This window comes from Denticeps clupeoides, chromosome 13, assembly GCF_900700375.1.
Source record: "Denticeps clupeoides chromosome 13, fDenClu1.1, whole genome shotgun sequence".
Classification (NCBI taxonomy): domain Eukaryota; kingdom Metazoa; phylum Chordata; class Actinopteri; order Clupeiformes; family Denticipitidae; genus Denticeps; species Denticeps clupeoides.
The window spans coordinates 8384234-8407766 of NC_041719.1; the positions used below are offsets into that span (position 1 = coordinate 8384234).

General features: G+C 44.5%; 1 protein-coding gene across 3 annotated transcripts in view; it reads left to right on the forward strand.

The window, feature by feature from the left end:
• Window positions 1-23522, forward strand: part of rabgap1l (RAB GTPase activating protein 1-like) — a 73462-nt gene extending 49940 nt beyond the window's left edge. Inside the window, exons 15-26 of one of the 3 annotated variants that reach the window (XM_028999792.1) lie at window positions 1071-1145; window positions 1956-2081; window positions 4209-4352; window positions 6196-6237; window positions 9974-10102; window positions 17276-17368; window positions 19165-19275; window positions 19549-19653; window positions 19853-19936; window positions 20041-20112; window positions 20412-20609; window positions 21607-23522. In XM_028999792.1, coding sequence (XP_028855625.1) covers window positions 1071-1145; window positions 1956-2081; window positions 4209-4352; window positions 6196-6237; window positions 9974-10102; window positions 17276-17368; window positions 19165-19275; window positions 19549-19653; window positions 19853-19936; window positions 20041-20112; window positions 20412-20609; window positions 21607-21741 — 1314 coding nt within the window. In that variant the 3' untranslated portion in view covers window positions 21742-23522. Of the gene's footprint in view, window positions 1-1070; window positions 1146-1955; window positions 2082-4208; window positions 4353-6195; window positions 6238-6755; window positions 9584-9973; window positions 10103-12547; window positions 14478-17275; window positions 17369-19164; window positions 19276-19548; window positions 19654-19852; window positions 19937-20040; window positions 20113-20411; window positions 20610-21606 lie in introns of those variants that run through there. The other 2 variants (XM_028999793.1, XM_028999794.1) reach the window with 2 other exon arrangements.
• The last annotated feature ends 11 nt before the right edge of the window (window positions 23523-23533 follow it).

Below are 23533 nucleotides of genomic sequence, written 5' to 3' on the forward strand. Positions count from 1 at the left end.
CAGAAATACAAATACACAAATATACTAAATAAATTGGACATTTTGATTTTAGATTTCCAACACTGTGTACTGACAATTCAAAAGGCTAAGGGTCCTTTTTTCTTTCCAGCCTCCCTCTGCCTCAATCCCTCTGGTTAGAGTGCCTCTGAGAAAGGCTTAAGAACATTTCCTGATTGTAACTACCAGATTAAAGGAGCCAATAAATTGCCAGAGTGGCTTTCCTATTAGCCAACATCCAAGATTGTTCCCTTATGCAGTCACCTGGTCATGTCACTGTGGGTAAATCCAAGCAGATTGTTTTTCTTACAAACAGCCCCAGATGCAGACTTTCATGTCTGTTTGGAAGGTGTGCTGGTTACCACCATCAACATGGTTGTGAAATACTGGCTAAAAATATTGTGATTGCTTACAGCATGTAGTGCTTTTAAAGGCTGCATTCTGAAATTACCTATCAGAGTGCTGGTGTGTGCTGTGGCCATTTGTTAATTTAGAGCGCTGTCAGAATTATCTCTTGAAAGGGCCACACTTGCACGCTCTGAATACTCGCACTCGGGGCTGGATATTTATTTATATATTTTTCTTATTCAGTAATGCTTTGGGGAAATAAATGTGAAAGAGTGCGAGGAAAAGCTTTGATCCATGATTTGTTTTTTCCTCTGAGTGTCAAAGAATAATAAAATAAGTGTCAAAACACTTATAGTTATAATTATCCGGTATTCTCTTTAAAAATTTCAAATTCTTTGTTATGTTTAAACAAATCTGTTGTAATGTAGTTTAAAATTATTCCACGGTTTGGGATGTTTAGGCATTGCATGCCATAAGCATAGTTATTAGTATGCATATAACGTGGTAAGTAAGTCAGTGGAGCAACTGCCTTTTGTTTGCAGATTGGTACGTTGTTAATTCTAAAATCTTTAATCAGCCAGTCAAGGCTTTTTACATTATGTGAGTAATCTGCTCTCACAAATTTTTACTAAATGCCATTAAAATGCCCATGAAATCTTTTTCCCCAGATCAGTTAAACTGTGTTTTAGTATTTGCACATGGTTTACTTTTTTTTTCTTCCCCAGGCGTATTCAGTGTATGACGAGGAGATCGGCTACTGTCAGGGACAGTCCTTTTTGGCGGCTGTGCTGCTACTTCACGTAAGTGTTCGGGATTAGAAGGTCACATGTTTATTGTTGTTGGTTCGCCATTTGAAATTACTGCATGACTTCCTCAAAAGCAGAACAAAAAACATGAGCTAGAGGAGGCCTTCAGCGGTCGCTGAGCAGGGCTGGCAGATGTGAGGAAAATAGAAAGAGAAGAGAGGAGTCAAGGTAGGAGAGGATGCCAAGGATGAAGAGTTTGCAGCAAATAGAACCGGGAGCGAATAGAATGGAACGGGGCAGGCGGCGGGTGAAAGCGTGTAGGCGGAACATGCAGCGTCTAGAAGCTGACAGTGGGAGGAAGAGGGGGGGTGAGGATGAGGGAAAGAGATGATTGAGGGGAAAGGCTGGGGAAGGCGGGAAGCTGGAGAGGTCCTTGAGAATGCACCAGGCTCAGGAGGTGTCAGGAATATTAATGGCGGCGCCTGTCTACCTGCAGGAACCCATTCAGGCCGGGACACACACGCTGTCGGCGTGATTTAATACCCTCCACACACATCCCTTCTCGCTGTCTCTCTCTCGCTTGCTCGATCCCTTATACCCACTCCCCCGGCAAAAGGTACAAACTCACCTCCTGACACTCACCGGTGCTCTTTCTCCACTGTTATCTGCCCCGCCTGACTCCACTCGTCTTTGTGCATGACGCCGATATCACAACCTGAAATACCCGCTGATCTCGCCGTGTCCTTCCCTTTTATTTACCCTTACCGTCCATTTTGGTTGTGTCTTTCGTTGAGTGTTCCCCCCCCGCCATTGAGTGTTCCCGGCACTTCTTCATCCTCCCTCTCCCGCTGTCCCTCTACACAGATGCCAGAGGAGCAGGCCTTCTGTGTGCTGGTGAAGATTATGTACGAGTACGGGTTGAGGGACCTTTACAGGAACAACTTTGAAGATCTGCACTGCAAGTTTTACCAGCTGGAGAAGCTCATGCAGGTGAGAGTGTTGAATATTTTGAAATAAAACAGAATTTTGGGATTATTAATATTTTACATTAGTTTTATCAAATATTTGGACTTCTACGGTCATGAAAGAAGCACCCCTTCTCAGACCAATATATGCAAAAGTGCAACAATTATAAAGCAACAGAATTTCTATTAACAAACTATATTATGTTTTTATGTATTTAGCTATTTATGTTTATATGCATGTTAATACAGGGTGGGCCATTTATATGGATACGCCTTAATAAAATGGGAATGGTTGGGAATATTAATGTCCTGTTTGTGGCACATTAGTATATGTGAGGGGGCAAACTTTTCAAGATGGGTGGTGACCATAGTGGCCATTTTTGAAGTCGGCCGTTGAATCCAACTTTTGCTTTTTTTCAATAGGAAGAGGGTCATGTGACACATCAAATGTATTGGTAATTTTGCAAGAAATAACCAATAAATTTTAACATAACATTATTCTTTCATAAGTTTCTGACCACTTATAAAATGTGTTCAATGTCACCAACCATTCCCATTTTATTAAGGTGTATCCATATAAATGGCCCACCCTGTACATTTGAAGTATTTGCCAACATGCACTTGTCTGTTTCATCTTCAGATTTGGTCAGGTGCATGTCCTGTGTGGATTGAACAGCTTGATCAAATCGTTTAATTCTAGAATGTTTGAAAACAGCTTTGTGCTCGAATTAATATCCCTGTTGTTTTCCTCTCATTATTATTTTCTACGGAAGCACAAATGATTGCAGAACATGGCTAATTGTCTTGGGGTACTCAAGTGAGTGGAGGGAGCAGATCGGCAACAATAGTTGCCAAGGTGTTGCTAGGCGCACCGTGTGGCCGCCTTGGTGAATGCTTGGGAGACAGAATAGGCGAAGCCCTCCCTTCCTCGCCGCAGCGATGAAAGCCTGCGACACACAGCCCCACATCACAGCCACACTCACATGTTGTAGTGCAGGCCCTGGAGAGGTGGCGCCGAGTGTATTAAAGATGGCCCTCTGTGCTATTAGGCTCCAGTCCAGGACAAATTGGGTTTTAATTTTGTACTGGAATCCAATTACGCCCAAAGTGCTGCTCTTTCAGTTCTTGGTCAGACTCTGTTAGCATCGACAACATTGAGACAGATCAAGAGGGTTAGCATCAACTGCTCCCAGGTGGCAAAATGCATGGGAAACAGGCTGTATTGCCAGATGCTCTCTTGTCTTGTCTTGTCTTGTCTTGTCTTGTCTTGTCTTGTCTTGTCTTATTACAATCCAAACTAGTTTTTTATGGGTATATACTACCATTCAAAAGTTTGGACGCACCTACATTTATTGGTCTTGTGTTTTTTACATTATAGAACAAAACTGGAGACACGGGTCCGTGAAATAGCAAACAGAGCATCTCATGAAGCGGCTTTGCGTGATGACCATAGTGAAAAAAGCAGTAATGAATGTTTTTTTCAAAATGGATTCATCTTAGTGAAAGTGAAGTGATTGTCACACATGATACACAGCAGCACAGCACACAGTGCACACACTGACAGTGGCACCTCAGTGGTACCTTGGCAGATCGGGATTCGAACCGGCAACCTTCTGATTACGGGGCCGCTTCCTTAACCACTAGGCCACCACTGCCCCTAATAGTCACTAGCATAACCACTAGTGTTGTAGTCAAAACCGGGACCAAGACACTTCCCAGACTTGAGGGTACCAGGACTGAGACCAAGATCAAAAACAGACTAGGACTAGAATCAACATCACATTACTCCAATCAACTTAAGAGAAAAAGCATTGCTGTTCATGTTATCTTTTCAATTATCCCATCCATATGTCACTCTTTAAAATCTACCACATTTGTCATAGTTACCAGAGGTCTTAGGTAAGCTATGAATGTGGCCATGTAATGATCCCTTGAAGACAATGGACATCTGGCTCTCAAATGTTCAATGAATGTCATAAATTTCTTCAAGCGAATTTGTATCTCATGGTACTTAAGTGGCTCTGTGGTGATGATCTAGCTGCTTGGATATATATATATATATGCAAGCATATGCTTTGAGATGGTTGACAGAATATCTGTGTGTGAATTATTATCTCAACCTCTCCTCCACCCTCCTTCCTTGTGTGAGCAGGAGCAGCTACCTGACCTTTGGTGCCACTTCCAAGAGCTGAACCTAGAGGCCCACATGTACGCCTCGCAGTGGTTCCTCACACTTTTCACCGCCAAGTTCCCCCTCTGCATGGTCTTCCACATCACTGACCTGATGCTGTGTGAGGTAGGTACTCCTGTCCCTTTCAGTCGAGCACAAAAACATCATCATTTGTTCTCAGGTCATTGCTCAGATCTCTCGGGTACCAATTTACACCTGATCATTTCATACTACTTGTGCCTGAATTCTATCCTGATGAGATGTACCCATTGCAAAATCCCGATTGTAATTAGATTGCTGTATTGTGCAGAATATGCAAATTAGTTCCTGCCTGGATGATTATTAATACAGTTTTTCCATTGCCACTGTGCCAGGTGAAAGCTGTTTGTCTTCACTTCTTTGTCCCTTCTATTGTCACCAATGTTCTTATTAACATCATTGTAATTATTAGCATTGTGACAATAAATCAATACAATCAAGCTTTGATTCTAATTTGTTTTGGATAAAATGAACAGCCCATACACCAGTAGTGCCTTGCATTTCTCTTTGGGATAGAAGTGGGGTCATGTTGCTGGATGTATTTGCATCTTTGCTACATCTCCAATAGGAGCTCTATTCTGTGTATTAGGTATGTACAAGGCAGGGTTTGTTCATATGTAGCTGCACAATCCAGTTTGAAACACAGATCTTAAGTCTTCAGTAGATGAGTGAAACGTTCTTCCAGAGTATTCAACCAAAACATCAATCTTCTTGTTTCTTTGTGTTTGTCGTGCATTTTGGTTACGAGAGGGTCACTGTAATTGCATGTATTGATACATTTAGACTTTTAAAAAATCATTTATTTATTTATTTCGACCTTGATGCTTTTGAGCTCTTCTTTGCATCTCCCACACAAAGCAGTCAGGCCTTTGAGATTGTCTCACCTTTTCCCCTTCTCCACATTCTGTGGTGTGTTGCCCTGAGGCACCACAATTAAAAGTTTCCTCATCTCAGTCAACGAATAGCATGATAATGCACCACTTACCTGACTACGTAAAGTCAACCTGCTGTTCTCAGGCTCTCTTTTTCTTCCTTGAACCCCCTTCTTTTCCAACCAGTTCTGCATTGCTTTTAAATCTCACATTCCTTTTGTTGCATCATTCTTTTGTAAACAGTCTCTTTCTCTTCCTCGCTTTCCTCCACCCTGGTCCCATTCTATGAGACAGGAAAAGGCCCCGGGCAACCTACGCTCATTCTCACATAAGACTTTTATGTCCTGCTTTGCTCTCATTTTTAAGTGTGTGATATATGTTTGTGCGCAAGTGCGAATACGAATGTACGTGTGCCTACCTGTCTAGTGTACAAATGTGTACCGGATGCAAAATTCTCCTCATTTCAAACACACGGGACTTTACCTCAAATTCAACCTGGATCAGTCCAGCTGAGCCCCCAGCGCCATCTTGAGGCTGCAAGGAGGAAATACACCCTCCCCTCCCTGCCTGTTATTAATAGAGCGGGGAGGATATTTTTAGCTCCGTGTTGCCATGTGAACGGGTTGTCTGAGCGACAGTGGAGACGGGTCTTCCCATGCGGAGCTGACTTCAGCATTAGCGCGCTCCAGGCTGCCGAGAGGCCACCTGCTCGGCCCGCTCTCCCTCCCCCATCATCCGCTCTACCTCTGGCTCAGCATCAGCCTCTCTGCCTGCATCCATCTCTCTGTGTCGCCTACTCATTGCCTCTTTCCATGTGCTACATGTGTCATACATTTACACCAATGCATTGTGTCAAGTTTCTTTGAAATGTTTTTTTTTAATTAACATTCTTCCAACCAGTCTGCTAAAGAGTTTAGGGTTCTGTTTTTAATTCTGATTTTAATCATCTCTTTGGCATTCATTTTTGAGCTGGTTAGTAGTTTTTTTTGTGTCAAATGCATACAAGTGGGCAAGCGCATAATTCTTCTCAAGTGTTTTGTCTCTTTTTATGCCTACAGGGCCTAAACATCATCTTCAATGTGGCTCTGGCACTCCTGAAGGTATGTTTTCGATTTTATCTTTTCATCCTTAATCTGGGGATGGTCTGATCCAGGACCAACATTTAGTACTACTTTGCTCCACATGTGGGCAACAGCATCCACTTGAGACAGGAGTGAGAATAATCAGTTGTGTTAGTGTCTATCTCCCTCTACTGATGTCAAGCAGTATGGCACCGATAGCACCTCAGCCCAGACAGAAGTGGGCCGTTGGGTTATTTCAGATAATTATGTCTCATCTGGCATCTAATTACTGCTCAGCTCGGCAGTTGCTCAATAACAGGACTTATGGGGCTTATACCTTTATATTAGGTAGGGGCAGTGGTGACCTAGCGGTTAAGGAAGCGGCCCCGCAATCAGAAGGTTGCTGGTTCGAATCCCGAGGCGCCAAGGTGCCACTGAGGTGTCACTGAGCAAAGCACCATCCCCACACACTGCTCCCCGGGCGCCTGTCATGGCTGCCCACTGCTCACTCAGGGTAATGGGTTAAATGCAGAGGACAAATTTCACTGTGTGCACCGTGTGCTGTGCTGCTGTGTATCACATGTGACAATCACTTCACTTTATTATTATTTATTTCTGTTTTTTTCTGTAATTACATTTCTCTCAACTAGAAAATAACACCTTTTTTCTGAATTTCTTTACTGCCTCTGTGAAAAGCCATTGTTGCACTGGTTTGTATGTGAAGTTATGAATGTCGACATTGTTATATTCTGTGAAACAGCCACAGTCTGGAAAAATTGTGGATGCATACGCAGCACTTTCTGCAAGGAGCTGAAGGTTTGATGCATCGGTGGTTTCCAGTTTGGATTTATGGGCATCGATCGGTTGTGTTCAGTGATGCTGTGTTTTGAAATTTAAACCAGCGTAGCACACTGGCTCCCCCTACGTTTTACGTTTTGCTTAATATTTACTTAGTTTTTTCCAATCAAGAAACAGCTCAATGTTGCGCATGTCTCGAGGCACACACACTTTTGTAAAGTTGTTAAATGTGGTGACAGCATCACCATATAGTTGCTGGACTGATTTTGAACGGAACCCAGCCAAGTACTTGAGTGTAAAATGTATACAGAGACCCCATGCCCAAATATAATTAGCAAATATTAGATCGCATATGAAGCCTTAGGTCTAAATGGGTGCCGTAGAAAACATTTTTTTTTATTATTCAAATTTACTCCACCACGTCTGCTGAATAATGTAGGCAGTCAGACTGCATAAATAAGCCAGCTTGTGCAGATCTGCTGGATGCCGTACCTCGGGGCATCCGGTAATAAGCTGTGTGACTAATCGAACAGCGCCGTAAAGGTTTTTTTCATTTTAATGCTCAGTATATGCCCTGAGCAGACACACACTTGAATGTTGGGGTGTTTAATGTGAAGTGGTGCCGTCCATCTTCTTTTTTGGGCTTGCACCGCACTAGTCCGTCTTATTGCCGGTAGGGAGCTAGGCATTCTGCTTAGCTGCGTAGAAACGTTCTATCAGCGTTCCCAGTGTTGCGGGAATCCACATTTTTATCTGTACGTCTGAGGCACAGCGAGTGGATAAATGAGGTCCCAGAAGGGGAGTAATGCAACACAGTGGCTGCTCCCGTCTGTATTGGACTCGCGGAAATTGATTCGATTCCTCCAGCAAACATCACAACTGACCGGGGAGGAAGACCCAAACATGCTTAAAAAAGGAGGCCAGGATTTTATGATGCAAGAAGTGCGAACCGGAGATGGCGATAGAAGAAAAAAGGGAGGAGGCTTGGAGGGGGGTTGCACTCTCTTGTTCCTATTGGCTGGCTATTACGGCATCCTCCCCGGAGGCTCCCTACCCCCCTCTCCTCCCTCCCGCTCAGTTTTCTCCGCTCGCTCCGTTTGCTCGCAGGCCCTCCTGGCTGCTGTTGCCCGTTGACCGCGCCAGCGATAGCAGTTAGCGGTTTGTGGCGCTAAGGGAAGGGCTGCAGCCGCTCTCGCTCATCTACAGCCATGTCGACCAGAAGCTGGGCTTCCTGCGGATCCCTCGCTCTGCCCCTCCTCTCTTCACACCACCATCCTCCTCCTCCTCCTCTCCCTCCATCCTCTCATCCGCCTCACAGCTTCTAGCATCAGCAGTGTCTCCGCTTTTTCCGCTCTTGCGCTCGCTTGCTCGCTCTCTCTCTCACTCACTCACTCACGAACACACATCCTGTCATCCTCTCGGATCGCCTCATCTCGCCGCTCAGACCCCTGCAATGGAGCGGTCCGTCCGGCTCTGCTAGGGAGAGGCCGCAGATGGCGCCAGGATTTCAGAGCCCCACCACGCCTCACCTGAGCTGGAATTAATACAGACTGGAGAGGAACCAGAATAGCAGCGACACTTCCCACTCTTCGCTCTGAGCATGTGGAGAACTCCTGGACTGGGGTGGGAGTTCTGGGCCAAGAGGTGCTGAGAAACCCGCACACCCACCCGTGGATCTTTTTCCTTTGGATTTCTAACAGCCGCCAGACCTCTGCTTCCTTTAAAGTATTGAGTGGAGCTGGGTGTGGAGTCCATCTGTTTCTTCCGTGGCCTTCCCTTGATCCGTCTGATCTTGTTCCCCACCCCCCGATTTTCACTCGGCTGCACCGTCTCCCCTGTGCTCAGTCCCTTTCGTCTTCGAGTTCAGAAAGGAGCGTTCTCTCTTTGAAGAGGAAATCAAAATGTGCTCACCGCTACCTAGCATGTCTATTCACTGTTGCTCAGCAACGGCGCACTAATTTGACATATTTTGCGAGGCGGAGCTGGCTGGGGATGAACAGAGCTGCGTTTGAAACCACAGCATGTTGAGCAGGACTATTGAGGTGGGACTGACAGCTGCCATGTAGCCACTGACCCAGACCTGGAAATGCCATTTCTGCTCCCGACTGACTTGTGTTCTGATTAAAAAAAAAATTTTTTTTTATCTTTCTCTGGTGCTAAAGTGGAGTGGAAGATTCATGCTGGGCGTGCTTCTCCGTCTCCACACAGACACCCCGAGATAACTCACTGCACAGCTGCAGACCAGTGCTGAACTAGCGGTTTTCTTTTTTCCCAGCCTTGCCCCCCCCCTCCAAAAATTAAAATGTCAATCGTCAGGCCGACTTTGGAAGTAACTGTGGCAGACACAAGCTCGATCCACCCCTCACTTCCCACTGCTGAGGACTCTGAGGACTTAAGGAGCGCCCCAGAAGTCCTGAGCCCTGACAGGGAGCTGCCCTCGCCACTTGCAATCCCCCAGTTACCCCGGAGACGGGCAGAGGATGGGTCCCCTGACAGCGAGAAGGACGGCGCGGTGACGGACACTGCTTACCGAATGATGGGCTTGCTGGGGATGGGCCACCGGCTCTTTGTGCCACGTCTGCTGGCGGTGAGGAAGTGCTATGATGGCTTCTCAGTCCCCAGTGGAGACCAGCACTATTTTTGACTCTCAGTTAGAACCTAAAGGGTCTAGGTCATCACACAGCGGTAGTTTTTGCAGAATACATTGAGAATACATTGAATTTACTTCACCAGATTAATTAAACACTGTTGTAATTACATTAATGAGATAAATATGAGATGGCGTTGAATTTCTTGTTTGGGTTCGTGCCATAAGGTGGCGCTGTTCTTCCAAAAAATCTCTTGAGCTGGAATTTTTTATTCTCACTTCACAGACATTTAAAGTTTCTTAATTTTGCGGACACAGGAACTTGCCCTTGCAACAATGATTTGTTAATACGCTGTTTAACATCCTTGCTCCTTTCTTCTCCTTTTTCAGACCTCAAAAGAGGACCTGCTGCAGGCTGATTTCGAAGGAGCCCTAAAGTTTTTCCGCGTGCAGCTACCCAAGCGCTACCGCGCTGCTGAGAATGCCCGGAGACTCATGGAGCAGGCCTGCAACATAAAGGTAGCAGCTGCCACCTCTCTTAAGGGATCCCCGGTAGCTCACTGATCGGACATTATAGACGTGTATGAAAATTATATGGCTTCTGCTATAACAGCTGATTGCATTTGATCTTGGATCTGGTCATGTTTAAATGTTCAGTGTCTACACATCTACGAAATCAGAGTAATTTAGTACTAATCAGATCGATCCCAAAAATCAGCTGTTTTGTCTGGCGAATATTTGAGGTATCTCACATCCAAATCCGGTATGTGGAAAACCACTTTTTTTTTTGTACAAGTGGTTTCATTATGAACCGTATTCAGGAAGAATGCAGAAAGCACTGGAAAGAGCACTTAGTGCTCTTAGTCATGCTTTCAGCCTCATAAGAACCTGCACAGCCTCATTTACTTGTCTTGACCTGTAATATGTGACTCAGGATTAGTTTGACTATTTACTGTTCAGTGATTTAAACAGGAACTGTTTAAAGCAGGAGCTGCTTTAAACAGGAACGCAAGGCTCTGATCAAAAGCATTTCTACGTGCAGTAGACAAATAAGTGCTATGTAGGAGTAAGTTATGATGCTACAGTGCTTGCAGCAACGTTTCACTCCAAACTGTCCAGGTTCACCAAACTGCTGAATCTATAACAACCATGACTGTATTTTTCTTAAATGAGACATTTTCCAAATGATCTACCCAATGTGGCAACACCAAGTCTGGACAACATGTTTCTTGCTAGGTGTAATATATTGAAGTCTTGAGGCTAGAATGCTATAAATAGACAAATGCAAAATAAAAAAAGATCAATAGAACGATTGTCACTTTGATCTGAATATAAATAATTTTACTACTGCAACAAGTATAGGCAGTGGTGGCCTAGAGGGTAATGAAATGAACCAGAAGGTTGCCGGTTTGAATCCTGAACCGACAAGGTGCCACTGAGCAAAGCACTGTCCCCACACACTGCTCCCTGGGTGCCATTCATGGCTTCTTACTGCTCACCAAGGGTGATGGAGGACACATTTCGTTGTGTTCACTGTGTGCTGCGCTGCAGTGTTTCACAATGACAATCACTTCACCTCACACAGTTGCTGATATAACAGTTTTAATTGTTTAATGTGCACCACTGCAATGCTTCTTGTCACATTTGGGTGGTAGAACCTTGGTGGTCAACAAACTCTACTATCTACTACAAAGGTGAACTGTCAACTCAGCCTGCCATTTGTGTCGATGTTTGTGGTGAAATTTAATAAAATGTTATGTATTTGTGCTGGCTCATGATTGCATGAACAATAGACATATCTTCTTTCTTGCTGATGTGAGATGTGCTGGTAAGCGGTGCTGAATGCTACTTTTCTGAACTAAGGTCCTAAAGGCCTGCTGCTAAAACGGTCCATAAGTGACCCCTGCAGCACTTTCCCCTGTCTTGTCCGGTTGATTGTAACAGGGACAATATTCTGTTTGTTGGCTTGCTAGCTGTGGTCTCTGACGGTTCTGTGTCGCATCCGCCTCTTCTTTACCACTTGATCGAATGTTTGAATTCCAGAATTTGTGCCTGCACTAAAGCTGAAGTATGCTTGGTTATGGTTCCACACACTTGTGTGTGGTATGTATGCATGTGTGGCAGTGTGGGACTGTCTGCACCGAGGCTCAGAGGGGGGATCAAGGCTAAGGGGCCGAGGACACATTCCTCCCCAAAGGCAGTCTAATGCTATACACAGCTTATTCTGGCACCAGCATGCTGACTCAGTGGGGGTATTAAAACGCACCATAACTCCATTGTTGTGCAATTAACGTGTCACCAAAGCACAAATTTTTCTGTTCCCTTCACTTTAATTTGGACGATTTTCCAAATCACCCTATCTGTGATTTTGACTCCCTCACCAATCATTTAGTTCTTGACTAGATCAGTGCTATAATTGTTTATAAATTACATTTTTATTATATTGACATTAGTTTAGAAGGCTTTTCAGGAGACATGTTTCAACTACACACATTAATTCCTACACTCTGAATGTCGGCTGCCTGTTTTGGTGTGCTTGTCTCTAGTATTTATGATTAAAGAGATAATGCACCAGGAGGACCCAGGAAGGAAGGGAGAGGAGCTCAGTTAAGATAAAACACCCAACCAGAGCTTCCTCCACCACAACATGTGTATCTCTCTCTCTCTCTCTCTCTCTCTCTCTCTGTGTGTCTTCAGTAACTACAGGATTTCCTGTGTTTGATTGTGTAGCTAGGTGGCACTAGCTCAGAAGTACTTGAGTAGAGGTAGTGTGTGTCTGCGTGTGTATAGAGATATATAGTTTTTTTTTTTTGTCCGTTCCTTATCTCTAGCGCAGAGGCTCATAAACAGGTACCCAGCAGTTAAATGACTGTGTGAGCTGCAGTTGGGCTCTGGCCAGCTGACACTAGGACCCAGTTGCCTGGAGAACAGAGAGGGTGGGCTGGGCCAAGCACTGCAGGAGAGAAGGAAACCTGCCCAAGGTGGAGCAAACAGGTGCAGTGATGGGTGGAGAGGCAGTGAGTCAGCAGAGATGGCAGAGGGAGGAATAGAAGCTGCTTCTGGCTCTTTGTTCTGAGGGCACCTCTGTTGCATTTTAATTTTTTTATTTTTTTTATCTCCCACACCTCGCACAGCCGTTTAAAGTCTCCCATTTCAGATTTAACAGATGAAGCAGAAACGTATGGATTAACGCAACATCTCCTGGGGATGGGAGCGTCTCTCTCTGTGGACTGTTGACGTGGGAGGGACGCTGCTATTGTTTATTTCAGACCTGCCACGGGTGTGGACGTGCGCACACCGTCCATGGCCGTCTGTGCCAGAAACCGGCAGGACGTATTTTACTCTGTCTTAGTCACTGACGCGTGAGACTGTCACCTCTAGATATCTTCTGCTTTTGCACAAGTGACTCACGGGATGTTGCAGAGTGTCGTGAAGAAATAGCGTGGAAGCTCAGCATGGAGTGGACAGCGTGACTGGATTCACCTTCGTCCCCTCCCACACTGTCCAAATGAAGATGCGAAGCTTCTTTGGAAACGTCCTAAAGTGCCTGGAGAGGGCGGGGAAACGGGAACAGGAGGCAATTTCAAGCGTGTTAAGTAACCGGCGGTTGTGCACTCATGGGATTTGAAAAAGAAACGTTCCTCTCTTGTTTTGAGGTGTCAGTCTGCCTTGAAGTGCCTTTTTTAATTCTCTCGCTGTTTATTTTTATCCACGCTGTCTCCTGTGGATCGTTCAAGTCCGTGGTCTGAACCTGTCTTTTTGTGGACAGCAGTGTGGGAAATTTGTGAGCGTGGCTTCATCTGGCTCATATCAGAAATGGCCACGCTGAGACTTGTCGGGTTTGTCATATAAGTTTTGAGCCAGTGGGGCCGTGTTAATTTTTTTTTTTTGTACATTTTAAGAAGCTTTGCTGGAAAGCTAATCAGCTTACGGCGCTGAGGAATTCTCTGGCACCTGCTCTTTCTGGGAGGGCTGCGCTTTTTTTTATTATTATTATAAACCTCACATCCCGCTGGATTATTTGGAGGAATTAGAATTTTTACTGCGTGATTTAATGTTAAAGCAGGCATTTTATTGGCCCTGGAGCATTTGACATCTCCATAGTTCCTACCGCCCTCAAACATTGAACTCTGTGACTATTTCGTTAACATTCCAGGCTCGGCGGCTAGAAACGGGAAGTTCGGTTAACTGTGGAAACCCATGATGAGAGCGGGCGGAGAGTGAAGGAGCAGTGTGTGGTGGGTCTGCTCCGATTAGAGTGGAGATAGACTGGGTTTCCGGCGCCGAGACACTGGGGAGGTCCTGCTCGGGGGGGAAGGTCTGGTCGAAGACCCTCACGCGGCTGAAGAGCTTCTGTCATTCTGCAGGAACACTGAGTCATTGCGGTTGGCCTGACTGAGCCCATCACCCCCCCTTCCTTCAACTACTGTATGCTCTGTGAGCCTTTGGTTGACTGAACTTATCAAGAGAGGACTGTGAAAAATGCACTGTTCAAACCGAGCAAGGACGGACGTCACCAAACGTCACTGAGGAACGAGAAGACTCCCTCTCCTGGCTCTGAATTAGAGTCGTCGCGCACCTGAGAGACACACACACACGCAGCAAGTGAGCTCGCTCACATTCGTTCCCCTCCTGCCTACCTCTGGGGGGTTGGGTTTACCCCGAGAGAGGCCGTCAGAAAGACCACCCTCTCTCTCACTCTCTCTCTCCGTGCTCAGAGCGCTGCTCGCACGCGTTCCTCTTAGTCACCGGACTAATCCACCTGCCTCACAAACGCGCCAAGATGATGGAGGAAGTGTCCATCGTGGTGGCCTACGATGCCCACGTCTTCAACCAGATCTCCGAGGACGACACCTGGGCCAGTCTGGTGGCCGGATCCAAACCGAAATGTGGGGTAGGTTTCCAGTTTCCCTCTCAAACAGGCAGCATACTGTTCTGAGTTCCTGCAGCGCAGATCCAAAAGTTAGGAACTTGGGACTCTTATCAGCCTCTTTTGAGAGAAGTTTTTGTTTTTCTCCAGTTCCTCCCACCAGTGAGACGTCTCTGCTGTAATGACATTACGTGCTGTCAGGTTTTTCACATTATTCCTCAGAGGCGTCATTGTTGTTCACATGGCTTTCCGTGTCTGTGCGTGCGTCTGCGCCCCTATCTAACTGTAATGTGGTTTTTATTTTGGGCCATCGTGACCTGGTTTCGTCTCAGATGAGTCTTGAGTTACACGACGTGAGTTGAAAAGCTCCAGCTACACGCGGTCACGTTTTTATCTCGGCATATACGGCTTCTGTCGACAGCCAAACTGTGAATGATCTTCCGCCCTGACACCCGTGTGGCTTCTGTGGTGAGATGGGAGATGGAGGAAACGGTTACGTGCTAATCGGAGGGTGCCGCTCCGGCAGCTTCACATTTGAAACTTGACGGTAAGAGCAGCGGAGCACTGGAACATCTGACGATGGAAGCCAGCTCAACCACCGACGCCTGCGAACAGGGCAAAGTAACATTGGGGAAGATGCTGAAGTTTCGGTTTTGTTTGTGCCTTAGTGCTGAAAATGTGTGAATTCTTTTGCGGCTACGGTCATTTCTTCAGTCTTGCAGCGTACTCGGCCTGACTGCTCGCATTTCATCATGATGCTTCGTTGGCACGTCAGCAGTTGTGATTGGTCTGCTTCCGGAGATCTTCAATTCAGATTTCCTGTTGGGCTTCTGCCTAGTATTTATATGGCTTCACCTTTCATTCATAAACTTTGCATTTCTTTACGCACATCATAAGCTCGTCACCTTAAAAAAGGGTCCTTTGTTAGTCTCATTTCAGAATAATACCCTTTCATGCTGTAAGTGGCACAAAAGGAACCTTTAGAGACCACATTTTATCTAGAACCTGCAACAGTGTGACAGGAGTGAATGCAGTCCCAGTGATTAGCTCATATAATTGTGTCACTGACTATGGCCGTGTTGCATCTGTGACCCTCTCTTCTTATCTCCTCGTCTTCTTGTCTGAGCTTCTTTGTTCCGTTTTTTTCCAGGGCAGTGAACCTGCTGTGCCTCCTCATCTTTCTCATTTCCTCCCAACACACATCAGCTCTCCTTGCTTTCTTATTTGCTCAATAGTATTTGTAAAATGCAGTGCCCATGTTACCATCATATATAATGGTGACGTGCAAAAGGTCTATAAAGTGAATTTTATCCTGATATAACACTATTTACAAAACCCTTGTGGTCATATTGATATAATTGGGTGTGTCAAGAACCATTACTTTTACATTGCAGTGTAGTCACAGATTAACACAGACGTGTTTCTATACAGTTTAAATATAATTCTTATTGGTAATCCAACTACGATATCTGGACCAGCAGGAATTGTTGAATTTCATGGGTTCATTTGACTGAAGCTCTTTAGGCACTGAGTGGTTTTAGATCTGGGAAGCTAATATAATTTGTGAAATAGGTGTTGACCAGTGAAGATTCACACTCTAATTACTGCTGTATTACTTTACAGCTAGTTTCACGGTGCAGTATTGGCTTAGAACCACACATATAATATGTTCTTTAGTATGGTCATTTAAAATACAATTTTTCCAACTTTTGGTCTTGTTGTTCACCTCCCCATACTCTGGCTGTATTGCTTGAAAGGTGCTGCTCCTGTAAGATGCTTTGTGAAGACGAACCCTGGCCTCTGCCCACGGGCTTTTGAAAAAGCGAGTACAGGAGCAAGGCGGCAGTTGTCAGCCACCCATTATTGTATTCTGCTTCCCTGAAATTACACATATTTCATTTCCTGTTCCTTGAAGCTCTCGGCTTTTGCCCCCTGAATGAATCTCCTTCATGTGCCAGTGCTCCCCGAGAGCCACTGTGCTGAGTGAGTACAGTCCTCGGGGAGCCCGTTAGGCTCGGCTTCTCTCGGTGGGAACAGCAGCCTGACAGGCTTCAGGGTATCGTAGACCCCCCCCCCCTCCCAGCGCCGGACACAGGGGGCAGGCCGGCTACTCTGGAAAAGACAATACTCTGTTGTGTCGTAATGGCACCACAGGGGAGATAAGCGGTCAGCCCTCAGTTTCTCTCAGTGGAAAGTGAAGATACAGCAAGATACAGTTTTTTTTTTCTTTCTTTTTATGGACGGCGTAAGAGATTGTGATACATTAGGCACTGTGATATGGAAAATGGACACATGAGTGTATATCTGCAAGAGCCTTTCAGCTTTTTCTCAAGCCGAGGCGGTGCAGGCCACCTATAGGCCAGCTGCCATGGCAACGCCCCTGCCATATCCTACTTCCTCCTGGTGCCGAGCGGAGTTCACTTTCAGGAGGCCAGGCAGCGCATTGCCCACATTGCTATTTACTGACTGACTTTGTTAACCTCTGTGCCACACCTTAAAACGTGTGTGTGTGTGTGTGTGTGTGTAATCAGTGATCCAGTTAAAGAAATAGTGATTGAGACACTGAAATGAACCACCTGCTTGGAAAACTAGACAATAAAAAAGGTTTGAAGAAAAAAAAAAAAAAAAAAAGCTCTGGATTGCTGCATTATACCTGATTTGTTTGTGAATGTATAGTTGTTGTTTTTTTCCCTCCTCAAGAAAACTGTTTCGATCAGTGCTGCGGTTTAAAAAAAATTAATTTGTTGTTTTTCCCATATAGAAGCCCTGGCTCTGCATACATCATAAGTGTTTATATGACTCCGCGATTCCTTCTTCCTCAGGTGCCAACCAAGAAGCTGAAGAAGTTTGAGAAGGAGTACCAGTCACTGAGAGAGAGCCAGCTCCAGCAGGAGGACCCCATCGACAGGTACCAGGTGAGATCTTCAGCCCAGTAACAGTCTGCGCTCACATGCCTGTTGTCCTGTCCCAGTTCAGGTCTGTGTAGAGTGCTGCACCCCACACCTCTTTCTTGCATCAAAAGAGTCACAAAGGTTGTCCCCTATCCATACATGGGGAGAAATGCTAGCAATGCTACTGTATTGAAGAAGTCTCTGCTGTGAGGTGTGTTTACATTTACAGCATTTATCAGACACCCTAATCCAGAGCGACTTACAATCAGTAGTTACAGGGACAGTCCCCCCTGGAGACACTCAGGGTTAAGTGGCTTGCTCAGGGACACAATGGTAGTAAGTGGGATTTGAACCTGGGTCTTTTGGTTCATAGGCGAGTGGGTTACCCACTAGGCTACTACCACCCTGGTTGAGTGTTTTAATACAAAGTTCAAAGGACATTTTTTACAGTTTTTTTATCATTTATTAAGTGCTATATTCCCATGCAGGCACTACATCTCCTATGCCTTAAACACAGCGCTGCTGCTTTGATAGATTTATAAATTCAGTGCTTTTTTGGCATTAAAAAAGTGCTTTTTTGGTAAAACGTTGTTTTTTAATTGTTATTTTTTTCCAAATGTGATTGTATTTATAATGTACAAATACAATATTTTGAATAGTTATTGTACGTTAACTCATGGTTCAGTTGAACTCATTGTTTGTTCCCACTGTCCCTCTCCACAGTTCCACAAGTAATAACAAGGTAACATTTCTGGTTGGCTGAATGATGTTTTAGTCTGTTCGGCTTAATAAAGGAACCGAGAGGTGTAGCCATTTAAAAGAAGAAGCTAAGACATATTAAAGAACAAGAGGCTATGCTGTAACGTCCTGTGCTGCTCAACCTTTGTTGTCTATTTGACCAATGAGCAGCAGAGAGGCGGAGCCTGTGGTCAGGGGAGAGCGAGTTGTTAAGGGAGGTTCGCCAGGGTAATCCCTCCAGCCTCTCCTGCGCCTGTAGGTGTGGCAGTGTTGTGGCTCGGGGTAGGAGTTGGTGACCGAGGTAAGCCAGCACAATGCTATGCTCTGCGTTGCCTCTGCTTGCTGCCTCTCTGTCCACATTCCACCATATTTGTGTGGTGTGAAGAGCACCGATCGGCACATGGTAGAATGATGTGCAACTCGGGCGAATTTCACAGCAAGGCTTTTAAAATGCTCCGGAATGGGAGTCAGATGACACTGCTTTCCTGCCTCGCATAGAGACGCCCGTGAATCCAGTAAATGCCAAAGCCACGAAGCTTCGGTGTCACAAGACTTAATTTCTCCATACAATGCAGTGAAAGAAAAGGCATGGGAAAATGCTGATGTGGTTATTTAGGAATCTAGGAAAGATCTTCTTCTCCACATATCCAACCCAGTTCATATGCTCTCCGAAAAGGCTGTACATCTAGTTATGATTTCATAATCTCCCAGAAACCAGCTTAAACTGCCTTGAGCTTCATGTCTGTTCCCTCATTGTATTTTCGTGTGTGTGTGTGTGTGTGTGTATAGTTGAGCACAGTATTAGAAATAAAAATAAAAATTCAGGTTAAGCGAGTTGATGATCTTAGTTGTTAGTTGTTTTCTTAAATCAGAGCTGTCTGTTGCATTATGATATGTCTGAACCTTCAATTAACTTTCAATTGTTGGAGAGACGTACTTGATTAAAGCGCCTTTGCCGTCTCTCTTTACTGCCTTTATTTATTGGTACATGTTTATCCATTTATGCATTTATTGTATGTTTCAGGTGTAAAACTGGCAACAGAGTAATATGTGTGTTCTGGGTGTTCTGTGTGTTTGTGCAGAGGGAGAACCGACGACTGCAGGAGGCCAGCATGCGCCTGGAGCAGGAGAACGACGACCTCGCCCATGAGCTGGTCACCAGCAAGATCGCCCTCAGAAACGACCTGGACCAGGTTGACCCAACACACCCACACACCCAAATCATGCCTTTTAGCATTTTTACCTGTTTTGAAAATGTACAGTGAACATTTACAGCATTTATCAGACGCCCTTATTCAGAGCGACTTACAATCAGTAGTTACATGGACAGTCCCCCCCTGGAGCAATAGGCGAGTGTGTTAACCACTAGGCTGCTACCACCCTTGTGTAAAATATATTATTATTATTATTATTATTGTGATTTTAGCAGTGAGAGCATGTTTGATCAACCTGCGGTATCTCTGCAGGCCGAGGACAAAGCTGACATGCTGAACAAAGAGCTGCTGAACACCAAACAGCGACTGGTGGAGACGGAGGAAGAGAAGAGGAGACAGGAGGAGGAGACGGCACAGGTACGAGTGCATTGTTTTATTTAGACTCACTGATTCACATCACGTGACATCAGGTTCATGGAGGAAGTTTCATTTTGAGAGACTTCTGGTCTCCTGAGCACAATCGCTTTTTATACAGAATTATTATTGAAATAGTTCAGTTTTTTAGCTGGATGCTGGTAGATCTCATGCAACTGACGTTTCTATCACTTGTCCTCAGCTGAAGGAAGTGTTCAGGAGAGAGCTGGAAAAGGCAGAGTCAGAGATAAAGAAGACTACAGCCATCATCGCTGAGTACAAGCAGGTCTGACCCTCGTTCCCGCTTTAACCGAAATCGTGCCCAGCGAAGGTTGCACTTGTGAGATGAAAACTTGTTCTTATCGTTTCCTTTGTTGTGGTTCCTTTTAGATATGCTCTCAGCTCAGCACCAGACTAGAGAAGCAGCAGGCTGCCACTAAAGAGGAGCTGGACATCATCAAGGTTGGGCTCACTGGACACTTTTTTTTTTTTTTTCTTGCCACAGTCTTTAGTTCTTTATAGCCATGAGACTATAATGATGAAAGTCTTAAAGGTTTCTAAGATTTGGTCATATGGTTAGCATGCTAAACGAGAACATCACATCCTTACTCTTTTTTTTTTTTATTATTATTTTATTTTATTATTTTAAATTCATACTCGTTGAACATTTAAGTCAAGCTGCAGCTGTTTTCAGATATTTTCATGATTGCGTCTGAGTGTTAGTAAAGCCGCATTAACTGGTGTTCGGTTGTGCTGTTCAGAGTAAGGTGATGGCTTGTGAGCGCTGCAGAGAGGTGTTCAGTAAGGACGGACCACTGCAGCTTCCCACCGTCAGCCGGGATAACCGCAACTCGGATCTTGATGAGGAGAAGGACTCGCTTAAGGCCCAGCTCAGGGAGATGGAGCTGGAACTTGCACAGACCAAACTACAACTGGTGGAGGCCAAGTGCAAAATTCAGGTTGGACACCTCTTTACTGATTCCCTCACCTCCAGTTTTGGTCCTGCTTCTTTATAAATATATCTTTAAATCTCACTCACACACACACACACAAACTCACACACACAGTACAGGCCAAAAGTTTGGACCCACCTTCTCATTAAATGTGTTTTTTTTTTTTTTTTTTTTTTTTTTTTTTCATGACCATTTACATTGGTAGATTCTCACTGAAGGCATCAAAACTATGAATGAACACATGTGGAGTTATGTACATAACTAAAAAAATGTGGAATAACAAGAAAACATGTTTTATAGGGGGTGGTAGTAGCCTAGTGGGTAACACACTCACCTATGAACCAGGAGACCCAGGTTCAAATCCCACTTACTACCATTGTGTCCCTGAGCAAGACACTTAACCCTAAGTTGCTCCAGGGGGACTGTCCCTGTAACTACTGATTGTAAGTTGCTCTGGATAAGGGCGTCTGATAAATGCTGCAAATGTAAATGTAAATATCCTAATGTTGTTAAAATAACCACCATTTGCTGTGATTACTGCTTTGCACACTCTTGGCATTCTCTCAATGAGCTTCAAGAGGTCGTCACCTGAAAACAGTCTTGAAGGAGTTCCCAGAGGTGTTTAGCACTTGTTGGCACCTTTGCCTTCACTCTGCGGTCCAGCTCACCCCAAACCATCTCGATTGGGTTCAGGTCCAGGTCTCCACTTTTTGTTAAGTACATAACTCCACATGTGTTCATTCATAGATTTGATGCCTTCAGTGAGAATCTACCAATGTAAATTGTCATGAACATAAAGGAAACACATTGAATGAGAAGTTGGGTCCAAACTTTTGGCCTGTACTGTATGTACACACACACACACACACACACACACACACACACTGGCAACTGCACTGGTGTACAAATAATTCAGTCAAACACAGTTCTGCTAAACCCGTTGAAGTTATTTTCACTTTGCAAATGTGAATTACTTGTCTGTGTTTCGTTTACCACCCTTTAGGAGTTGGAGCACCAAAGGGGCGTGTTGATGAATGAAGTACAAGCTGCCAAAAACTCCTGGTTCAGCAAAACTCTGGGCTCTCTCAAAACGTCCTCTGGTGCACAGAGCCCCTCCTCGCCCAAAGAGGGCCTATAGGGGGAGACAGGGTGGGCCACAGTGGGAAAGGGTGTTCGGGGGGTCAGAGCCGGATCTGCGCTGGAATAACGATAGGGATCTCACTAACTCAAGGCAATGCAGTATTCCCTTTCCAGACAAGAGCCGCGCACGCATGGACTCGTGCTGAATCACGTTGTCCCTCTACAAGCACAAAAGGGACATCCCATGAGACAAACCTGTCTTGACTGTCTTGATTTAGGCCAGGGAGCAGCAGAGAGGGCACCTTATTCCCAGTATAAGTCTCTCCATTAATCTCCAGAAAAATGAAAGATAGCACAGTAGTAGCCGATGTCGTGACTCTCAAGCTAAAGCTGTGCTTTACTGCCTATTAAGAGTTTAGGAGCTTTTCTTTTTGCACAAAAAAATGCAACACTGCCACCTAGTGGTCTCACATCCTTACTGCTAAGGTGTCATGGCTTTGCTGTGTAGTAACACTGTACCATACTCATACGATGAAACATACCCTGCAGATGCAACTGCATGGTGGTGTTTTTTTTAAACTGTTCTGCTTTCAGTTTGCTGAACCCAGTCTAGTGCTGCCTTGTTTGAAAGATGAGTTCTAGACAACTTTAAAACTTTATCGTTCCAGTGCATTCACTGCATATGGTGTTGCGTCCACATAACAAGCTCTAGTAATTATAACAATAATGAGCAATTTTTGCAGTGTCGAACAGTGTCATTTTTTTATTGTTCTTATTTTAGCTTTAAGAAAGGGGATACTGCATTCAGTTTTATTATTTTCTACATAGGAATAATAAAGTAAAACTGTTTTGTCATATAAATGTGTATAACTAAATGTTGATCTTTTTTAAACTTGTACAGTTCTAAAGTACTTTTGTTATTTTTTACAGTTTTGAATTTGAAGGTCATCTTTATAAATGTTGAATGCATAATAGCACAGTTGGGTCAGATTTCATCCAGTTATAGCACTGGGAACACAGAGGGGACTTTCACAGACTGCAGTTTCATTCCCAATTATCCAAGCCAAGCTGCATGATTCGTTCAGTGGCGTCTACATGTTTCCTGGCTGGGATGGTGGGTGTCTCGAATTTTATAGAGCCACATAAAAAACAGCAACATGTGCCAAGAGAATTGCACTAATCCCTTGTCAATATAGAAGCAGCCTTTTATTCGTTTCAATTTCATGTTGTGGGTGCTGGAATAACACCTTTAGGTCAGCACCATCTTAGTCCGGAGGAAGATGGGGGCAGGATGTAGTCCATAGTTCAATCTTCATGTGTGACACAGTTCCGATTTTAATCGTCTTTATAGTCTGCAAACTGCATGGGTCGTATTTACACTAACATCGGTTCTGTGCCGTGAACACTACTTTTATCGACCATTTCTAATGTAATTAAAACATACTGGAAAATGTTCATTAAATGTTCATTTAATTGTTTATTAAAAAAAAAGAAAGTTATCTGCCAAGTAAAATGTAACAGAATAAATAAGTATGTTATAATAAAGTATGTTGTAATAAAACATTTCAACTTCCTCAAAGATTGACCTGCAATTCATTAAGACCATTTTGCAGCGATTTTTGAGCTCCTAGAAAGTAAGGAGCACCAGAAATGTGTGTGGTTGTAATTTGGAAAGTTATGGGGGCTTTAACTCCCAAAATGCAATGCTGAATTCCATTAACATGTGGCACATCAGGAAAGGGGCAGTTGACCTCTGGCCTCCCATGAGTCTGATGCTATTTTCTGTACAATAATAACTTGTATATTAACCTGTTTAATAAATGTTTCTTTGTCCACAAATGTTTGTGTGT